Raw genomic sequence first — 20,676 nt, forward strand, 5'->3', positions numbered from 1 at the left:
GATTAGGCAGGGCGGCGGTGGGGGCTTTATCCCAGGATCCTGGGATCATGACCTGAGTAGAAGGCAGAGGACCCACTGAGCCACCCAGGTGCCCCTGTCCTGCGGTTTTTATGTAGCATGGATTTACAATCTCTGTGTTCCTAAGATTTTAGAAAATGGCTTAAAATCTTTGCGTCTTCTATAGATTTTATATTTGTATTTGGTTGTTTGTGTGAAAACACATAACCAACTTGCTGCTTTTGGTATATCCACAAAACCAACTTGCTTAAAACACTGTATATCTTCAAAGTAACTTTTGCTTTCTGTTTTTTGTAAACTTATTTGTACCCCAGCTTATTTTTTTTCCTCTGAAAAGCCTTGCAGTGAGAGAATTTCTTTGTCTGGATGATCCACCAGGTCCATTTGATAGCCTAGAAGAAAGCAGGGTAAGTGCCGTATTATGTATCACATGGAAAGGGGAACAAATGATTCAGTACAATAACTACATTGTTTCTTGAATGGAATAGCAAACAGCAAAATATTATAATTTCCAACCATCATCGTTTTACACAGAAAACTTTTAATGTTTGAGTCAAAGATGTCTTTCATTGAAATACATGAACCTAGTTTAGTGAAAAAATAAAAGTTCATACATGCCATGCCATCAGTGAAGCTCTAAAATTAAATCTTAGTTTTTTTTCTCCTTTTACTGTTTGGGAAAAAAAAATCATCTGGAAATTTATTTTACTACATTTAAAAACGCTATTTCTGTGCTGAGTTTTCTCCCATCTAAGTATCAAAGTAAAGAGCCTACAATTAAAATCAATTAAAACTTACCTTCAGAAGTAGATGTTATTGTCTTGTTATCAATTCAACTCAAGCTTGATGCTCCTCAGATTACGCTAATTGACGTGTTAGAGTGGCCTATTTCTTGAAGCAGTTGGCTAGATTCACAAAACAGATTTGGTAATAATAGGTAGGATTTTATGCAAGTTTGCCCCCACCCCCAAATGTTCAATTGCATTTAAATGGAACAGATTTAATTGATAGATTTGTAATGTTTTCAGTTAAACTGAATCTGTTCTTTGTATTAGAGTAAATGACATAGCTTTTTGGAAACAGCCTTATTGAAGTAAAAATTTCATCCATAAAATTAGCTATTTACTGTTCCATTGTAAAAGTACAATTTAATAATTAGTAAATTTATAGAACTGTGCTACCATCACCATAATTCAGTTTTAGAAGTTCCCATCACCTTGAAAAAAATTCCTGCCAGCCATTTTGCGATCAGTCCAACATTCCCAGCACCAGACAACTACTGGTCTGCTTTCAGTTTCTACAAACTGGCCTTTTCTAGTTATTTTCTATAAATAGAGTCACATTTTGTGCATGTGTGTGTGTTTGTGATCAGTGTTCGGTATACATAATATTTTACAAATACAGTATGCATAACATAGTATACATTATATAATCTTTACATCTCCTTTCTTTCACTTAGCATCATGTTTTTGAGGGTCAACCATTCATATTCTATAAATATAGAAGCAATACTTTTTGTTGCTGAATGGTTTTTCATTGTTTGCATATACCACACTTCTTTTATTCAGTCACCAGTTGGATATTTGAATAGTTTCCAGTTATGTGCTATTTGAATAATTCTGCTATGAACAATCTCATAGAGGATTTGTGTGGACATTTGACTTTATTTCTCTTGGATTGAGCCCTAGAAATGGAACATTTGCTTATATGGCAAATTATGTTTAACTTTTTAAACTTACAAGCTGTTTTCTGAAGTAGCTATACCATTTTCCCTTCCCACCACAAGTGTATGAGAATTTCACTTTATCTATGTCCTCATAAATGTGATTTATCTGTCTTTTGGAGTATAGCCATTCTTGTGGGTATGTAATGGTATTGTGCTATAGTTTTAATTTGCATTTCCCTAATTTTTTATGTTGATCACTTTTTTTTTAATATGTTGATCACTTTTTCTTGTGTTTTTTAGCCATTTATATGTTTCATGAATTGGCTATTTATGTCTTTTGCCTTTTTTGTGTGTGTTTAGCTGTTATATTGAGTTATAAGACTTCTTTATTTTGGCTATAAGTCCCTTTATCAGATACCTGATTTGCAGATATTTTCTCCTGATCTCTATGTGTCTTTTCATCTTCTTAATGGTGTCTTTTGAAGTACTAATGTCTTTAATTTTAATGAAGTTTATTTTATCACGTTTTTCTTTATGGCTTATGATGTTGTGTCATTAAGAACTCTTTACCCAGAGGTGCCTGGCTGTCTGAATCAGTAGAGCATCCAAGTCTTGATCTCAGGTCATGAGTTCAAGTTCCATGTTGGGTGTGGAACCCACTTTAAAAAAAAAAAGAATTCCACCTAATACAGGTCAACAAAAGTTTTCTCCATTTTTTTTCTAGAAGTTTTATAGTTTCTTACATTTAGTCTATAATCCATTCTGACCTGATAGATATTTATAATGTATGAGATAAGGGTTTTAAGTTCCTACAGATAACCTAATTATGCCAGTACACTTTTTGTGTTGGTACCTTTATCAAATATCAAATAAACATAAAGGAATGGTTTTGTTTCTGGACTCTTAATTCTCTTCCATTAACCCAGTTACCTATCCTTATGCCAATACCATACAGTCTTGTTTATTACAGCTTTTTATGGTTACTGTTTACATAGTGTGTGTGTGTGTGTGTGTGTGTGTGTGTGTGTGTGTGTATATATATATATTTTTTTTGCTTTCAGTTTGTGTCTTTCAATCTAAGGTCTGTCTCTTGTATATAACAATATAACATATAGTTGGGTTTTGGTCTTTTGTTTAATCTGACATCTTTACCTTTTACATCTGCCATTTGCAATTTATTTTTTTTCTGTCTCATCTGTTTTGGTCTTCTTCATCCTTACTGCCTACTATTATATGAAATACACATCTTTTATATGCCAGTTTGATTCCTCTATAGAAATTTTTACTTTTTTATTTTTTAACGGTTGTTCTTGGTATTACAGTATACATCTTAACAGTCTACTTCAGAGAAATAGTTAATTTCAGGGAATCATAAACTTAGTTCCAGTACATCTTTTTGTCCCCTCTCCTTGATATTGCTATAATTACATTTTTTTTTTAAGTAAGCTCTATGCCCAACATGGGGCTCAAACTCACAACCCTGAGGTCAAGAGTCACATGCACCACTGACTGAACCAGTCAGACACCCCTATTTTTTATTACATATTTTAAATCTGTGTGTCATAAACCCAGTATAATAATTATTTCTTTATATAGTCTTTTCTCTTACAAAGAAATTAAGAAAGAAATGAGAAAAATTGTTACAAACTTTTATATTTGTCCATATATTTACTATTTCCAGCCCTCTGGTATTTTGTTTGGAATTATTGTACATTTATTGATTAATTTTGAAGAGCAAAGTCATTATAGAATTCATTCCTTGCTGTGGATTGGTATTATCATCTAGTATCACATTTTTTTCAGCTTCAAGGCCTTCCTTCCCTTAGTACTTTTTGTAAGGCAGGTCTGATGGCAACAAATTCTCAGCCTTTGTTTATTTGGGAAAGTTCATTATGAAGTATAATTTTATTGATGGCTTTTTTTCTTTTACTACTTTGTGTCATTCCTTTGTTTTCTGGCTTCCATTGTTTCTGATGAAAAATCAGCCTTTAATTATATTCTCATGGACATGATGAGCCTTCTGCCCTTGCTACTTTCAAGATTTTTTTTCCTTTGACTTTCAGCAGTTTGATTATGATATATCAAGGTGTTTATCAAAATTTGGCTTCATTGAGCTTCTTGGATTTAGTAGATTAGTGCTCTACATCAGACTTAGGAAGTGGTTGGCCATTATTTCTTCAAATAATTTTTCAGTCCTTTCCTCTTACCCTTCTCCTTCTGGGATTCCCATTAGCCATATATTTGTATACTTCTCATTGTATTACGTATTTCTGAAGTGTTGTTCATTTTATTTCCAATCATTTTTCCTCTGTTTTTCAGGCTGAATAATTTCTGTTGATCTATGTTCAAGCTCACTGACTCATTTTTCTGTCATTTGAAATCTGCCATTGAACTCCTCTTGTTAATTTTTCACTTCAGCTATTGTGCTTTTCAACTCCAGCATTTCTATTTGCTTTTACATTATAATAATTATTCTGTTTCTTTATTGAGTCCTTACTGTAATAATTAATTACTGTGGCTTTATAATTTTTGTAACTGGCAAGACAAGATTTCCCTTCCTTGTTCTTCTTCAAAATTGACTATTTGTTTTTCTGTATGAATTTTAGAACCAACTTGTGAGTTTCATAAAAGATCCTTGGGGCATTTTATTTGGAATTATTGTACATTTTTTTATTAATTTTGAAGAGCAGAGTCATTATAGAATTCAGTCTTCCTATCAATAAGATCATTGCTTTAAGTCTTGTTTAAAAGCCTTCAATAAAGGTTAAATTTTTTCCTTGGGACACCTGGGTGGCTCAGTGGGTTAAAGCCTCTGCCTTCGGCTCGGGTCGTGATCTCAGGGTCCTGGGATCAAGCCCCTCATCTGGCTCTCTGCTCAGCAGTGAGCCTGCTTCCTCCCCCCTCTCTCTCTGCCTGCCTCTCTGTTTACTTGTGATCTGTCTGTCAAATAAATAAATAAAATCTTTTTTTTTTTTTTAAGTTTAAATTTTTTCTTAAAACTTTTAGAGAAAGCTGTAGAATTTATTATTTGGGGTTTTTTTTTATCATAATTGGTATTTTTTTTTTAAAGATTTTATTTATTTATTTGAAAGAGAGAGAGAGATCACAAGTAGGCAGAGAGGCAGCTAGAGAGAGAAGGGGAAGCAGGCTCCCCGCTGAGCATAGGGCCCGATGTGGGGCTCGATCCCAGGACCCTGAGATCATGACCTGAGCGGAAGGCAGAGGCTTTAACCCACTGAGCCACCCAGGCGCCCCATAATTGGTATTTTTATTATTTGTTAAAGATTTTATTTATTTGATAGAGAGAGAGCACCCAAGAAGGGGAGCAGCAGGCAGAGAGAGAAACAGCATCCCCACTGAGCAGGGAGCCCGGGGGGGGCTCCATCCCAGGACTACAGGATCATGACTTGAGCCAAAGGCAGACTATCAACAACTGAGCCACCCAGGCACCCCTACTATATTCTAATTTATTACTGTTGTATTACTGTTTTCTATATATTTTATATGTTATACTTTGGTGAAATCTATCATTAGTTTGTAGATCCTTTTAAATTTTCTGTATAGATAATCATATCCCCTGAAATACTACAGTTACAATTTTTCTGTTTTAATCCTTAATACTTTTCATTCTATTTTCATAATTTTTTGTGCTACCTGGGAGCTTTAGAGTAAATAGAAGCAGTTATGGCAAACATCCTTTTCCTCTGTTTCTAACTTTAAAGGAAATGATTCTGTGTTTCACCTGTAGGACAACCTGAGTCTGATATTTTCTTTAGTTTGTTTAGTAGTTGTATGGGTAGATTTTTAACAACTGATTACGTTTCTTTAATGAATACCGTTTATTCAGATTGTGTGGTTTTTTTAGGGCTCAATTTTGGTGTATTTTAAGAAAATTGGGCAATTCGTACAGATTTTAAAATACATTGATGTAAGGCATTTTCTCTGATTTTTAAAAATCTCTTAACATATCTTTAATTACCAAAAGTAGTATATTGAATTCACTCATAATGGTTGGTTGTTAAAAAAATTTTTTTGGAATTCTGTAGTTGAAATATCCCTAATGAATCATTCCTTTTATTATTAGGTAGTGATTCTTTTTGTGCCTAATGTTTGCCACTTGAAACGTATTGCTCTGAGATTAATAAAGCTACACTTTTTGTAGGGAAGAAAGAGCAGATTTGCCTGTTGCCTGATAAGTATTTTTCTATCTTTATATCTAAAATGTGTTTTTTGGGGCACCTGGATAGTTCAGTCGGTTAAGAGTCTGCCTTCAGCTCGGGTCATGATATCTGGGTCCTGGGATTGAGTCCCATGTTAGACTCTCTACTCAGCGGGGAGTCTGCTTCTCCCTCTGTACTCTTCCTCTCTCTCTCTCTCTCAAATAAATAAATAAATAATCTTAAAAAAAAAAAGAAAGTGTGTTTCTTGTCAGCATCATAGAGGTATTTTTGGTTTTTGATACAAACAAAAGAATCTGTTTTTTAAATGGCAAGTTTATTGTGATGTATCCAGTAATTACCAATATATATGTATTTATTTCTGCCATTTTATTTTGTGCCTTTTATTTACCTTTTTCTCCTTTCCTTTCTTTTATATAGTTAATGAGTTTTCTTTCCTCCCTTTTCCCTCTACTCCTGGCTTCTCAGCTCTATATTCACTTTTATTTAATGGCCAAATATTGTTTTCATCAAATAATTTAGAACCGAGCCTCCCCAAAATTGAGCCGGTGCTTCCTTTAATTACCTGCATACTGGCACTTCCTTTCCTCACCATTCTAAGTTCTTTTGTCTCACTTTTTCCACTGGGGCTCAGTTAATTGCTCTTAAAATACACCATTTAATAGCTCTTTCAGTGAATGTGTGTTGGTAATATTTAGGTCTTTAATGTCTGAAATTTTTTAAATCTTGCTTTCATTCTTGAAGTATGATTTAACTGGGTCTAGAATTCCACCTTGATAGTCCTTCTCAGTTCTTTGAGGTCTTTTCCCCTACCTTTGCTGTAGACCACTGCTGTGAAATATCTATTTTCAGTTCATTGTTGTCCCTTTCTAGTAGACTTTTTTTTCTCCCTAGTGTTTTAGAGACCTTCTCTTTGATTTTCACATTTGCAGTTTTACCATCTTATGTATGGGTGGTGTTTATTTTTGTCTTCCTTGGGATGCATTATTCTTCCCAAGTCTGAAAATGCTACTATTTAATCAGTTCTGAAAATTTTCTGCTGTTTTCTCACTGAATATTGCTTCTCCTCATTCTCTCTGTTCTCTATTTCAGGCCAGTTTATAAATATATGTGTTAGTTATTTTCCTTTTCCATCTGTCTTAATTTTTCATGTTATGTCTCCATCTCCCTGTGCTTCATTCTTCAATGAATAAATTCTGTAATTTTCTTAGTTCTAGCTTCCAGTTTATTGTCTTCAGACAGGATTATTCTACTGTTTGATACTTCCATTAAGATCTTAATAATATTGGGATGCCTGGGTGGCACCGTGGGTTGGGCCTCTGCCTTTGGCTCAGGTCATGATCTCAGAGTCCTGGGATTGAGTCCCGCATCAGGGTCTCTACTCGGTAGGGTGCCTGCTTCCTCCTCTCTCTCTGCCTGTTTCTCTGCCTACTTGTGATTTCTCTCTGTCAAATAAACAAATAAAATCTTAAAAAAAATCTTAATAATATTGACTATACTTGTCATGTCTTGACATTCTATTGTTTTGTCTCAGGTATACCTGATTTTTTTTTTAATAGTGGCTTTTAAAAAATATTTTCCAGTCATTTTACATGTTCATCTCTTATGGTCTTTATCTCATAATATGCTATCTGAAGTTTATGGAATTCTAATCCTCTTTTCAGTGGATGATATCCAAGTGTGTTTTGTAATTTAGGTTATAAATTTGCCCTAATTAGAACCTTGTCTCCAAGAACACTGAACAGCCAAACTTGAGGGTATATCCTTCCATAGAAGTTTGTTGTATTCTGCAGGCATACCTTGAATATCATTGATCCTAGACCATTTTTTTATGCTAATTTCAAAGCTTGGGTATTTCTGACTGATTGTGAATAGTATAAATTCAAACCAAAATCCACATGAGGCATTGGCCCATAGTTACGGATTCTTCAGGGAAGACTTTACCTCTCCCATATAGAGGCCAAGATGAGACACACAATATTCCTTGATGTATTCCCATGTTGATGAGTGACTTTTATTAATGGCTTTGCTCTTTAGAGTCCTTACTTTATTCCTGAGTATCTGATTTTTTGCCACTAGCCCTTAAAATGTGCCTGATTCTGGGGCGCCTGGGTGGCTCAGTGGGTTAAGCCGCTGCCTTCGGCTCAGGTCATGATCTCAGGGTCCTGGGATCGAGCCCCGCATCGGGCTCTCTGCTCAGCGGGGAGCCTGCTTCCTCCTCTCTCTCTGCCTGCCTCTGTCTGCTTGTGATCTCTCTCTGTCAAATAAATAAAAAAATAAAATCTTTTAAAAAAAATAAATAAAAAAATAATAAAATGTACCTGATTCATCTCTTATCCCATCTTGGTGTTTAAAGTTCGAAGTTACCAAAAGCAACCTCTCCTCACTCCTTTTTCACCCATTACCCAAAGCTATGTTAGTGCAGATGCTGGTGGTACTTGTTTTCATTTCTCTTCATTTTTGTTCCCAGAGACTTACCTCTGTTTCTTGCCCACATAGCTGTTTAAAAAAGTTGAATTTTTAGCTAGGTATTTTATAGCCAGAAGCCTTAGTTTGTCTGGTCACCCGTACTATTATCTATGGAAGTCATGTGTGGTTCATTTATTTTGTTTTTCTCTGTGTTCCTATGTTCTATTTGCATGATTGTTGAACACTGTTCAATTTTTCTCATATGTGACTATACCCAGATTTTTAAATATGGGTATGTTTATAACGTTCATCTTATGTCATTAGGTAAAAAAAATAAGCCACAGACTGATGTATATTATATACTTCCATCTATATAAAGATAAATATTTGAGAAACTGAAAATAATTCAGTTGAGTGGAACATGGGTTATGTAGAGGACCAGAGGAAAGGAAAGGTAAATACAGCAAGCTATGAAGTTGGGGTAAAAGGGATATGTCACATCATAAGGTACTTCATTTGCCTACATATATTTGGCCTTATTATTTAGGCAGTATTAAATCATAGGTAACATGATCAAATGTATTTTTAAGAAAGTCAACTGTATGGCGACTAACATAACAATATTAAAAAAAAAAAGGAAGAAAGCCAACTTACATTGCCAAAGTAAACATAGGTGAGCCAATTAGTTTATTGGTGGTGTAGTTTGGTTAAGAACTGAAGACTGTAGAAATGAGAAAAAAATGACAAAAACATAAGAAGTGTTGATGAGGCAGTAGAGAATGAGGGTAAGGGAAAGGTGGAAAGACTGGGTTATCTTTGGGCCATAGAAATTAGGGGGCTGGAGTGATCTAAGATGCCTGCTTGATGACTTTAATGATGAGATGGTAGAATAGATACTCCCTTGCGAGCGCTATTTGACTTGTCATTGGTACATCTAGTTGAAGAGGACCAGCAGATATATGAATGATGTTTATGCACTCAGGAAATGTTGAGGGCTGAAGATCAATAACAACAACAAACCCATTAGAAATTGATAGCATATAGTGGAGATGAGAGCTGAAGTCTTAACAGTAAGTGCAATTGCCCAGGAATGACATATAGAGCAAGAGAATACATAACCAAGGGCAAAACTCTGATGAATGCCCACATGCAAAGAACAGATAAAAAGCTAAGAAATAGCTGTCCAAGTTAAGAAGCAAGCCATAAAGTTTCATGGAGGCCAATGAAAGAGATTCCATTAAATTAAAAAAAAAAAATTAAGTCAATAGTGACATGCAGTGAAGTCATTAAAACAACACTTTGGATTTGACAATTGGAAGGTCATTGTTTGCCTTTCCCTAGGCATAGTTGGTAGAGAAAAAGAAAATGAAAATCCTCTAATTTAATGATTTTAGAAGTAAATGGGGGGCTAAATTTGGGTGATAAAAACCTTTTGTGATAAATTTTTTCATTTTGAAAGGAAGGAGGTGAGTTAATAGCTAGATAGACTCATGATTAAGAGGGAGGTGATGATTTTTCTTTATAGAGAAATTTTTAGGACTTGCTTAATCAACTTCAGTCAAGTTTATTAAGGAAATTTAGGGTCTAGTGGAGGGGGAAAGGTTGAAAATTTAAGACAAAGTGTATGTGGTTGAACATGCTTCCAGAGGAGGAAGATAAGTAGATAAGATAAAGAGTCTCATGTTCTTAAGGAAAAGAACAGGATGTGAAGGTAGCTGGGATTCAGGGAGTCAGTGATTTTTTTTTCCCCCTGATACAGTAATCAAGATCATCTGCTGGGTTTGGAATCAGCAATAGTAACACATTGTAGGGGACCTACCAGGGGTGAAGTTCTAAAACAGTCATAGAGAAGACAGGACAGGGAGTGATAGATAACTAGGAATAATTAAAAGAATTGATCAGTAACACTAAAAGCCTCATCAAAATAAGTGACCCACATTTTTTATGACATCATTTTTTATGGTAGAACGATTTTGTTTGTTTTATCTTTATTTCAGCAGTGTTTAGTAGGGATCCTGGGTATGAAGGATAACATATCAATTTTGAATGAATCTGGGAAAAGGAGAAGCAAGAGAAAAACAATGTTGAAAAAAGAACCCAACATTGTTTTGGTGTTGTGGAGGAGGTTGTTACAATAGTATTGCTGCTAAGCTAATACGAATGAATAGTCAGTTTTTCAAAAAAGTATATTCATCTAGGACTAGGCAAAAATAGATGAAGGAGAACAGAAACTTAAAACTTGGACATTTTTTTCCCCCAGTTCTACTCTAGAGGGTTATCACATACTCATTTCAAGCACTGTGGCTTACTGATTAACAATTCTCAAGAAAGGGGACCTGTAGTTAGAAGTCCCGCTGGTAGGTGGCAGATAGCAAGACAGCAGAGACCGATAAAGATGAGTAAAGGGAACAAATTGTTGGGGCTGCATACATATTATTTTGATTATGTTCTTTAACTCCTCAAATAAATGCTCTTGAGGAAGATACTGCATAAGTAATTTTTTTTCTGAATTTTTTTGTTTGTTTTTAAGGCTTTCTGTGAAACTTTAGAAGAGACAAACTACCGTTTTCAAAAAGAACTACTCGAAAAACAAAAAGAGGTGGAATCACTGAAGAAACTGCTGCATGAAAAGCAACTTCATATAGAAACTCTAGAGAGCAGAATCAGGTGTATTGTGATATTTACATTTTTAGCCTTACTCATTAAACTCTTAATACCCTGGGCTAAATGCCTTTTGTATTTTAGTATGATTTAGGAAATTTCTGATTCCAGAAGTCTTAGACTCTTGGTGTAATTTCTTATAGATTGGGAAAATTGCCTTTCGGTAAATTATTTAGGAGGTTGAACATTTGAAGGATGGGAAACATCAGAAATAACAAGTCTCTAGCTGCTCAAGATAAACATTATTCATTTTAACCTGTTTAAATGGTATCTTTGTTTCTAGGCATTTCTACCAACTTTTTACATATGAAAGTTGTAGATTGTATTCTTATCAGCATATATTGAATTGACATTAAAATCATTTTACATTAATTATAAATACTAGTTTCTCTGTTGACTCCCAGAGTCAGCAATTTATTAGCTATATTAAGAATAGCTAAAGACGGGCGCCTGGGTGGCTCAGTGGGTTAAGCCGCTGCCTTCGGCTCAGGTCATGATCTCAGGGTCCTGGGATCGAGTCCCACATCAGGCTCTCTGCTCAGCAAGAAGCCTGCTTCCCTCTCTCTCTCTCTCTCTGCCTGCCTCTCCGTCTGCTTGTGATCTCTCTCTGTCAAATAAATAAATAAATAAATAATCTTTAAAAAAAAAAAAAAAAGAATAGCTAAAGACTACTAAAGTTATGTGTATTTACAAAAATAAACTAATACATACTTTATTCGTAGAAAATAACTTGTTGCTCTAATTTACTTTCAGAACATTGTCTTTAGAACCTGAAGAGTCATTGCACGCATCAGAAACAGAAGGTGGACACATCCCAAAGGTGGAGTCCTCCTCACTTGAAGTTGATCAAGATGTTTTGCATGAGGAATCTAGGTAAATAATATTTGGCTTATTATCTGATTAATTAGAGGGAAATAGTAATACTGTATCAAGTTTTTTTTTTTTTATGAACTCAGTGTTATTGTATCGTGAATCTGCTGAGCAAATAAAGACAGACTATTCGAAATTCTAGGCTGTCCCTAAAAATGAATCTTTGGCATCTAGGCTGTAAATTATTACTTACTTTGAAGATATGTCTAAATTACCTATTCAGTTAATTCGTTAATTTTATTAAGTTTAACAAATTAATCTCTCTCAGTCTTTTCCCATTCAAAAAGTGGGATACTATAATAGCAACAAGCCTGCCTACCTAACAGGAATGATGAAGATAGTATATTTGAAAGCACATAGAATATTTATTACTTATAAATCCAAAGTCATTATAAATACTTTAGTGGTAGCAGCTAAGCGTAATTATGAGAACAAATTTATGTTGGTAAAGGTCATTATAAATTGGATTTTTAGTGATAAATGGTAGTTGGGATTGCTGAAAGACTCAAAAATATATCTCCATAGATGTTGTCTGGTAATAACAACTTAAAAATATAAAATTTCTTGGGGCACCTGGGTGGCTCAGTCCGTTAAGCAGCTGCTCTTGGCTCAGGTCATGATCCCAGAGTCCTGGAATCAAGCCCCATGTTGGGCTCCTGGCTTAGTGGGGAGCCTGCTTCTCCCCCTCCAACTACCCCTGTTTGTGGTCTCTCTCTCTCTCTCTCTGTCAAATAAATAAATAAAATCGTTAAATATATATATGTATACAAATGTGTGGGGGGGGGGTGTGTGTAATTTCTGATCAATTATTTAAATATTCTTTTCCATTAAATATTTTCACATTATAGTATTTAAATAATCTTTCCATCAGATAAAAAAATTTTAAAGGTAATAGTGAAGTGAATTCGCATGTTTCTAATCTCTTTGTTGACATGTTTCTCTTTTCTTGCAGAACTGATGATAAGCCATGCTTAAGTTTTAATGAACCTGAAAATTCTGTATCAGACATAGAAGTTGCAGAAGTGGCATACAATGCTGAAGAAGACTAATACATGACAAGCAGTTCCTTCCATGTATATGTTTCAGCAAATTTAGAATAGAATGGCAAATATTTAAAAAGAAAAAAGAGTGAAGCATTTACAGAAAACAGTAAGATTGCACATGTAAAAGTTTACATAAAGAAAAGTTTTTTAAGTTATTGGGATAAGAAATGTATTCACTGCTGCTTTAAATTGTCTTTTATCCAACCTTTGTATTTAATACACTAAAAAAAAAAAATTAAGTTTGAGTTCTGTTATCAAGACTCAATTCTTAAATAATGTGCATAAATTATTTTGGTATTTTGCCAATATGTTGCTCCAAAGTAATGTATGTGTGCATACTCTTGTGTGTATGTGTGTGTGTTTGAGTTTGTGTTTAAAATGCCAATTTTAGGGACGCCTGGGTGGCTCAGTTGGTTAAGCAGCTGCCTTCGGCTCAGGTCATGATCCCAGCGTCCTGGGATCGAGTCCCGCATCGGGCTCCTTGCTTGGCGGGGAGCCTGCTTCTCCCTCTGCCTCTGCCTGCCATTCTGTCTGCCTGTGCTCGCTCGCTCTCCTCTCTCTCTGACAAATTAAAAAAAAAAAAAAAAATGCCAATTTTATCAGTTAAATGGACATTAAATGCATGTTACTATCTGGTTGATATATACTTCTTTGTATCTATGACATGATATATTTTCATTAGTCGTTTAAATCAGTGGTAAAGATGAATTAAGTTTTAAATATCGATACATTTACCATCTGTAAATAAAAATTGCCTGTTTGCAATGTTACTGCTATTTAAAAAGAAGAAAACTTTTTAATACCAAAGGAAAACTATTTGAAAGAGCTATAATAACATAAAATAACATAGCTAAAGTGATAAAATAGCCTTGATTTTAAAAGCTGATACATTATCAGAGTACTATAATAAGTATCCTAGTTTATTATAATATGTTGTACTTGTTTATTTTCCACATAATCTTTATCTTAAATCTCTACCTATAGAATCAGTGAGTTTTCCTCTTTCAGAATACTACCTCTTTTTGCTAATCAAGGTATACTCTTTTGAAAATAAAGATTCTAAGCAAGTAGGGAGTTATAAAAAAAATACAAAATAAAAAGCCATATATACTATAAAGTTCCTTAACTACATTGACTCCTGGGATTGCATTTTTATTTCTGTATATGTGAATATGTTGCTATAATATATTAAGGCTGATTTTCCTTTTAATATATTTAGCCAAGTGATGCACTTTATGATAATTAAACTCCTTTGTGCCAAGTTTAATTGGTGAATTTCTTTAGTAAGTGGAGTTAGGAAAAAGAATTATGTAGTGCCTTCACTATTTGACTTTTTACACCAGTTTGCTAGGGTCTGTGAGTCAGCTTTATGAAAAAGTGTTTCTTTCAGATTGGCTTATAGTTTTCGAAAGTGCCTTGTTTCATTTTTACAACATGAAGTTTCTCATTTATTTTCTATTTCCAGTGCTTTGCATATTGCTGTTAATAAGTGTTGTGATTGTGCTAGCATTTTGAAATACTGCTTGGTATATTGAATTGCATGTGCTTTTTAAAAGCTGAGGGAAACTTACTGGGGAAATAGAATAACCATCTCCAGTTTTGTTTTCTTCACTATCTAAAAGTTTATCAGTATCTTGATGTACATACTAAAATGTAGTTGTTTAAAATCCTACTTACATAGATTATGAGATCAAGTGGCTGTTGTTAACTTTTGATCTAAAAAGGACACTGTTTCTTACAAAGTACCAAAAATTTTAAAAGCCTTTGTCAAAATGCACAACTACGTTCTGTCTCAATATTTTCCACAAAGTACACCAGAAGTTTGTTTACTATCCTGGGAGAGAGACAGGAAGAATATAATAAACTCTTCTCTTTGTTCATTTCAAAATATTCTAGGCTTAAAAGGTTTAAAAAGAACAATCATTTAAATTAATTTCATTTTTAGTCTAATGATAAGATGATCTTTGCTAAATCCCAGATGTTATAATGCTACATACATGTCTGTTTTAAAGTGAACCATACACTTCTGAATCTGGCTTTTCAGAAGATTGTATGTAAAGTTTGGGATGGGTGAAGAAAAACTTATTAATTAGATAAATCACTATTTATATTTAGAATTTACTTTTTTTACTTTTATGATGCATTTTATTCCTATTATTATATTCATTTAATAAATTATTTTCTCAGTACAGCAGTAGCTGTGTTGTTTAGATCTTGAATAGTGTTTTTCCCCTTCCATTTCAGTGTTCTCTCTATCCCTTACAATTATTGTAAATTTAATTATACTTAACTGCTCCATTTCACAGATATGGAATGAGTTTATGATCATTTTTTAGGTTTACACTTTATATTATGATCATTTTAAGTCTTTGTGAATAGGTGCACTGTGTTACAAATGTAACCAATATTAATAAAAAAAGTTGAACATAATTCAAACAGGAAACACTTCTGTGAATACTCTTTTAACCTTTTAAAAATTAACCTCGTGTGTAGGTAGTAAAACCATAAACCAGCATTTTAAAATGTGCTTTATTTGTCTATTCTGAGAGTAGACATTTAAAGCACATTATTTAGGAAACCATGTTCCTCAGATAAATAATCTACATAGTCTACTTCATCTGTTCGTGATATTAAAAGGGAACAGTGGCCTTACATCTAAAAATAATTTGTCTAGTTTTAAAACGGGTTTTATTACTTACGGGAAGAGAGAAGTTTGGGGATTATGTTAAAAACAAGCCTGTATTCTCAACTAGTAAAGAGAGGAATCCAAATTGTATCCTCTGGGAGATTTTCAAAAAGCTACATATTTGATCCACATTTTAGTTCTTCCAAAAGATAATAGAATTATCTTCGCTGCATTGCAATTTGCTTCTGTGCTGTTGGCTTCTACTAGCAAAACAATCATCAGAAACTGCGTTTTCAACACATGTGTTTATTTTAAGGCTGAAGCCTGCTACACCACAGTGTACCTTTATGAGGACTCATGAGAGAAAATTCTCTTAGGTCTCAGCAGCAGTAAAACCAGTGCTTTTCTTAAAGAATTTATCTGGTTTTTTGTTTTTGTTTTTCCTTAAAGACTATTACTGTCTTTCTCTTTTTTTATTTGTTTTTTTAGGCAAACTTCAGCCAAATTGTGTTCACCATGGGCTACCATATAGAACCTCAGGAGTTCTACTTTTGTGTAGCAAACATGACTTTATTTTTCTTATTTTCTCAACCCCACTTTTCCTCCCTATTTAAGGTCTCAATTAGAACACGTATGTTTTTGTTCTGATGAAGTCTCCATTCGAATGGTATTTTAGACTACATTAGGTAAAAACTTGCCATAGCCTGTACTAACACCATTACTGCACCATTAAGGATAGCAGTAATTACACAAAGATAAGTTATCTTCCCTTTCAGAGATGTTCTTAAGTAGGACCAGTGAGTGTGGGATGCAAACTTAGAAATGTTAACTAGTGGTAAGCTATGGGTAGGTTCTTGGTCAAAATACAATATTGATAAACTCAGATTATGTGTTTAACCATAGCCTCAAATTAGAAGACCCCACTTGCCAGTTCCTTGTGTATCATCGACAGAAAAGTAGAATAGTGTCATTAGCCCCACACAAAACAATAACAATACAGCTAATGTATATTCAATAGCTGAAGTCAGTATTATGTTGTAATAGGTACAGATAAGACTTGGTATAGAATTGCCTAATGAAATGTTTGCAGCCTAGCTAGTTGTAATCAAAAAAGTATTGGTTAGAAGCTGGTTAAAGTTCTTTGGTAAGGTGTGAAATGAAAAGCCCACCTTGGGGTGATTAAGCCCATACCTGGAGGATTATTTCTTAAAATTAGCTCACCTGCCAGTCGTTTTCCAGTAACCCTGTTTGGCAAATACCACCATTCATTGACTAGCCCAAAAGTTTCTTTACCCCCTTCAAAATGGGAATGGGATAAACTAAATAGTGTTTTCTCAGCTCCCCTTGCACCTAGGTTTGAGCCTGTGACAGGATTACGGCCAGTGAGATGGATAGAAGTATGCTGATAGCTGCTGGAAAATCGCTCGCTTTTCCTGTAAGAGGGTAAGTATGCTGCTCGTATGGCCTCTCCCCCTTCCTCTTGTTTTAATCTCAGGTAATATGCAGAGGAACTCTGGAAACCATCTTGCAGATACGAGGTGTGACAAGTCTGAGGGAAGAGTCAAGGGAATCACAGAGACTAGCCATTTGTGAAACTGCTAAAAATTTTTTTTGTTCATTGTACCAAGATAAAAGCTATTTTTAATTTGAATTATAGGTTTAACTTTAGGGGGTAAAAGGCTTTCCAAACAAAAAGGCTTCTTCCTGCGATGGTACTATGTATTTTGTTAGTAAAGAAAAATAATCAGAGGAGAAACATTTTTTTCTTGAAAGCTAAAAGAGAACCATCTCTTAGACATATCAAAGTTCGCTTACTCCTGAGACTCCTTCTGGCAAAGCAAATATGAAGGAGAAAACAATCTATTCTACACATACGTATAGTCCACTCAGGCTGCTGTAACAAAACCACAGACTGGATGGCTTAAACAACAGAAATTTATTTTCTCACAGCTCTGGAGACAGTGCCAAGATAAAGGTGCCAGCAGGGTTGGTGTCTGGTGAGGATACTCTGGGTTACAGAGAGCAAGCTCTCTGGTGTTTCTCATAAGGGCATTAGTCCTGTTGGATCAGGACACCCCCCCACCCCGCTTTGATCTCATTTAACCTTAATCACTTTCTTAGAGGACCCATTTCCAAATTTAGTCACACTAGGAGGTTAGTGCTTCAACATGCGAATTTGAGGGAGGCACAGACATTCGGTACATAACAGTATAGTATGGATTATCATTTAATGCTTACAAAGAGATTTCTGAGTTCAAAAAATTAAAGTAGATAGCCTATTCTTTCATTTTTCCATTGAACAAACATTGACCATCTACCACATGTCAGCACTGGGTGTTGCAAGTTGTTAAGCACATGATCCCTTCAAGAAGTTTAGACCAATACAGCTTTTTATACAGGCTGCTCTGTACAGCATTGTGGCAAGTGTGGTGGTAAGTGTGTTATTCGTGATGAATTATGGAAATGAGAAGGCTGGAAAAGAGGACAAATGTTGGTCAGCAGTAGAAGTGTAGAGCATTAGCACCTTCTCAAAAGCAGAAGGGTATGCCAAGCAGATCTGCTTCAGCCCATGCAAGTGGCAAGGATCATTATTATCCCTGATTCTTTTTCCCTTACCCAGTGTATCACTTCTAGCTCCAAAGTAGAAGCCCACTCACCTGATGTGACAGGCCAAAGAAGGACACACAAACCACACTGCATACCTTCAACATTTTATTTTAACTTAATGCACATATATTCATTTGCCAAAGTTCAAACAGTGGCGCAAAGTCTTATCTTTGGCACGTTTTTACTAATGAGTGCTCTGCTTTTCTCTCCTGCCAAGTCATACTCCGAAATGCATTTTCTGATTTCTGGCTTTAGTTTCTGTAGAGTGAAGGCATAAGATGTATATGAAAGAATCTATGGCAGAAAGCATGATTTTTACTGTTGGTTTTTTTTCAATCATGTACTCTCTTTCCAAACTGACCTAGTTTTCCCCAAAAATGATAATTTGTTCTCATATTGCATTGTTTTTTATAATATTAATGATCTTATTTAAAATTTAATTTTAGGGGCTCCTGGTTGGCTCAGTCGGTTAAGTGTCTGCCTTTGACTCAGGTCATGATCTTAGGGTCCTAGGACTGAGCCCCTTGTCAGGCTCCCTGCTCAGTAGGGAGCTTGCTTCTCCCTCTCCCTCTGCCCCTCCTCCTGTTTGTGCTCTTTCTCTCTGTCTCAAATAAATAAAATCTTAAAAAAAAAAATCTTAAAAATAAAATTTTAAATATAGCTAGTATACACAAATTTGGAAGCAAACTGATGCTTAGAAATCACACAGTTCTCTTAGGAGGAAAGAGGGGTGTGCAGGTGTTCTAAGAAGAAACCAACTAGCCACAAGCATTCAGGGTGCCCTGGGTACCATTGAGCACATTTTATGCAGAAGATGCAGAACTTCAGCAGGTCAATTATGAATTAATCACCAGGATCTACCTTCCCCGCATCTACCTTCCCCCCTCTATAATCCAGTCTCCCACAGCAGCCATGGTTGTTTTTTTTTTTTTTTTGAAAAACATAAATCACAACATGTTTTTCTTCTCCTTAGAAACTTTCAAAAGTTTCCCATCATGTTTAATATTACAACATTCAGACTTCGTTACATGACGTTCCAATATGGTTTCATTCTGCCAATTACTGTCCTTAATGGCCCCTTTTCTGTTCCTTGAGTCTAGTAAGGTCTTCTTCCTGACCTGGCCTGTTTAGAATGCTCCTCCCAGAATCCTGGCAGGCTCTTCTCTTAAATCATAGGTTAAATATTACCTCTGCAGGCAACCTAAAACGGTATTCAAAACAGTCACCTCCATCTTAGAGTTTTGTTGTGTTTTTTTTTTTTTTAAGATTTTATTTATTTATTTTAGAGAGAAAGAGAGCACAACAGGAGGAGGGAGAGAATCCCAAAAGAACTCTGTACTGAGCACTGAGCCCCAGTTGGGACTCGATCTCACAACCCTGAGATCATGACCTGAGTGGAAACCAGGAGTTAGTCACTTAACCAACTGAGCAACCCAGGCACCCCTTAGATTTCTTAGTTACTTTTTTACTGTCTGCTTCACCTGTGTACTTCCCCAGCACATCCCCCAAAAAGCAAGGCTTTTTTCTTTTTTTCCCTGTAAGCCTTCTTCTCTCCCCCATCACCACCAAGCCTAGGAGATCTGGCACATAAGAAGGGTTCAAAAATACTTAATGATTAAGATAGAAGCCTGAATTAGGGAAATATTAGAGAAAACAGAGGTATTTGAAATAAAATTGAGTCTTGGGGATTGATACTCTCTGGTTAGATTGATATGCTAGTACCTGAGGAAGAGAGAGAAAACAGTGAAATTTAAGGAGGCAGGCAGTAGATTCAGTTTGGGACATGCTGGATTTGAAATACTATAGGCAATCCAAGGCAGTTGGATACAATTATCCAGAAATCAGGGCAGTTGGATACAATTATCCAGAAATCAGGGCAGTTGGATACAATTATCCAGAAATCAGAAATTAAATATAATTGACCTGCTGAAGTTCTGCATCTTCTGCATAAAATGTGCTCAATGATACCCAGGGCAACCTGAATGCCTGTGGCTAGATGGTTTCTTCTTAGAACACCTGCACACCCTTCTTTCCTCCTAAGAGAACTGTGTGATTTCTAAGCATCAGTTTGCTTCCAAATTTGTGTATGCTAGCTATATTTAAAATTTTATTTTATTTTTATTTTTATTAATTTTATTAATAAAATTGCTTGTTCTCCATATCCCTTGTCCATAATACAGTGATCTAAAACCTGTTAAGGACTCACATTAGCAGTACCGAAATGAAGAAGACCAATAATGCAGGACTTCAAGTGTACCATGGTGACAAGTGTCATGGAAATATGTCTGATGGGCCCAGGTGTCTCATTCTGTTTTTCATTCCATAAGTAATTTGTCATCAGAGAAGATTATATTTTTCTTCTTCCCATAGAGGAGATATAAAAATAGCATAATATCACAAAGTTTGTCTTTTCTTATTTAATATTTAGTATTTAAAGCAAAGTTTAAGAAAAAGAAGAAAGTCAGATAGACAATAGAATGGAAAACTTTTATTACACTAGTAATCAAAGAAATATAGTTGCCATATAGTAGTTTCACTAGAGTATGGAGAAATGAAATCTGCATTGTTGGTGGAAGTATAAATTGGTTTAAGAGTATT

General features: G+C 34.9%; 1 protein-coding gene across 3 annotated transcripts in view; it reads left to right on the forward strand.

Moving 5' to 3' along the window:
- The window catches only part of SNX16 (sorting nexin 16), a 41,825-nt gene extending 28,738 nt beyond the window's left edge, over positions 1-13,087 (forward strand). For all 3 annotated transcript variants that reach the window (XM_047726938.1, XM_047726940.1, XM_047726939.1), the window contains 4 exons: positions 356-425; positions 10,802-10,938; positions 11,686-11,805; positions 12,755-13,087. In XM_047726938.1, coding sequence (XP_047582894.1) covers positions 356-425; positions 10,802-10,938; positions 11,686-11,805; positions 12,755-12,851 — 424 coding nt within the window. In that variant the 3' untranslated portion in view covers positions 12,852-13,087. The remainder of the gene's footprint in view (positions 1-355; positions 426-10,801; positions 10,939-11,685; positions 11,806-12,754) is intronic.
- Positions 13,088-20,676: the final 7,589 nt, after the last annotated feature.

Source organism: Lutra lutra, chromosome 4 (assembly GCF_902655055.1).
Source record: "Lutra lutra chromosome 4, mLutLut1.2, whole genome shotgun sequence".
Classification (NCBI taxonomy): Eukaryota; Metazoa; Chordata; class Mammalia; order Carnivora; family Mustelidae; genus Lutra; species Lutra lutra.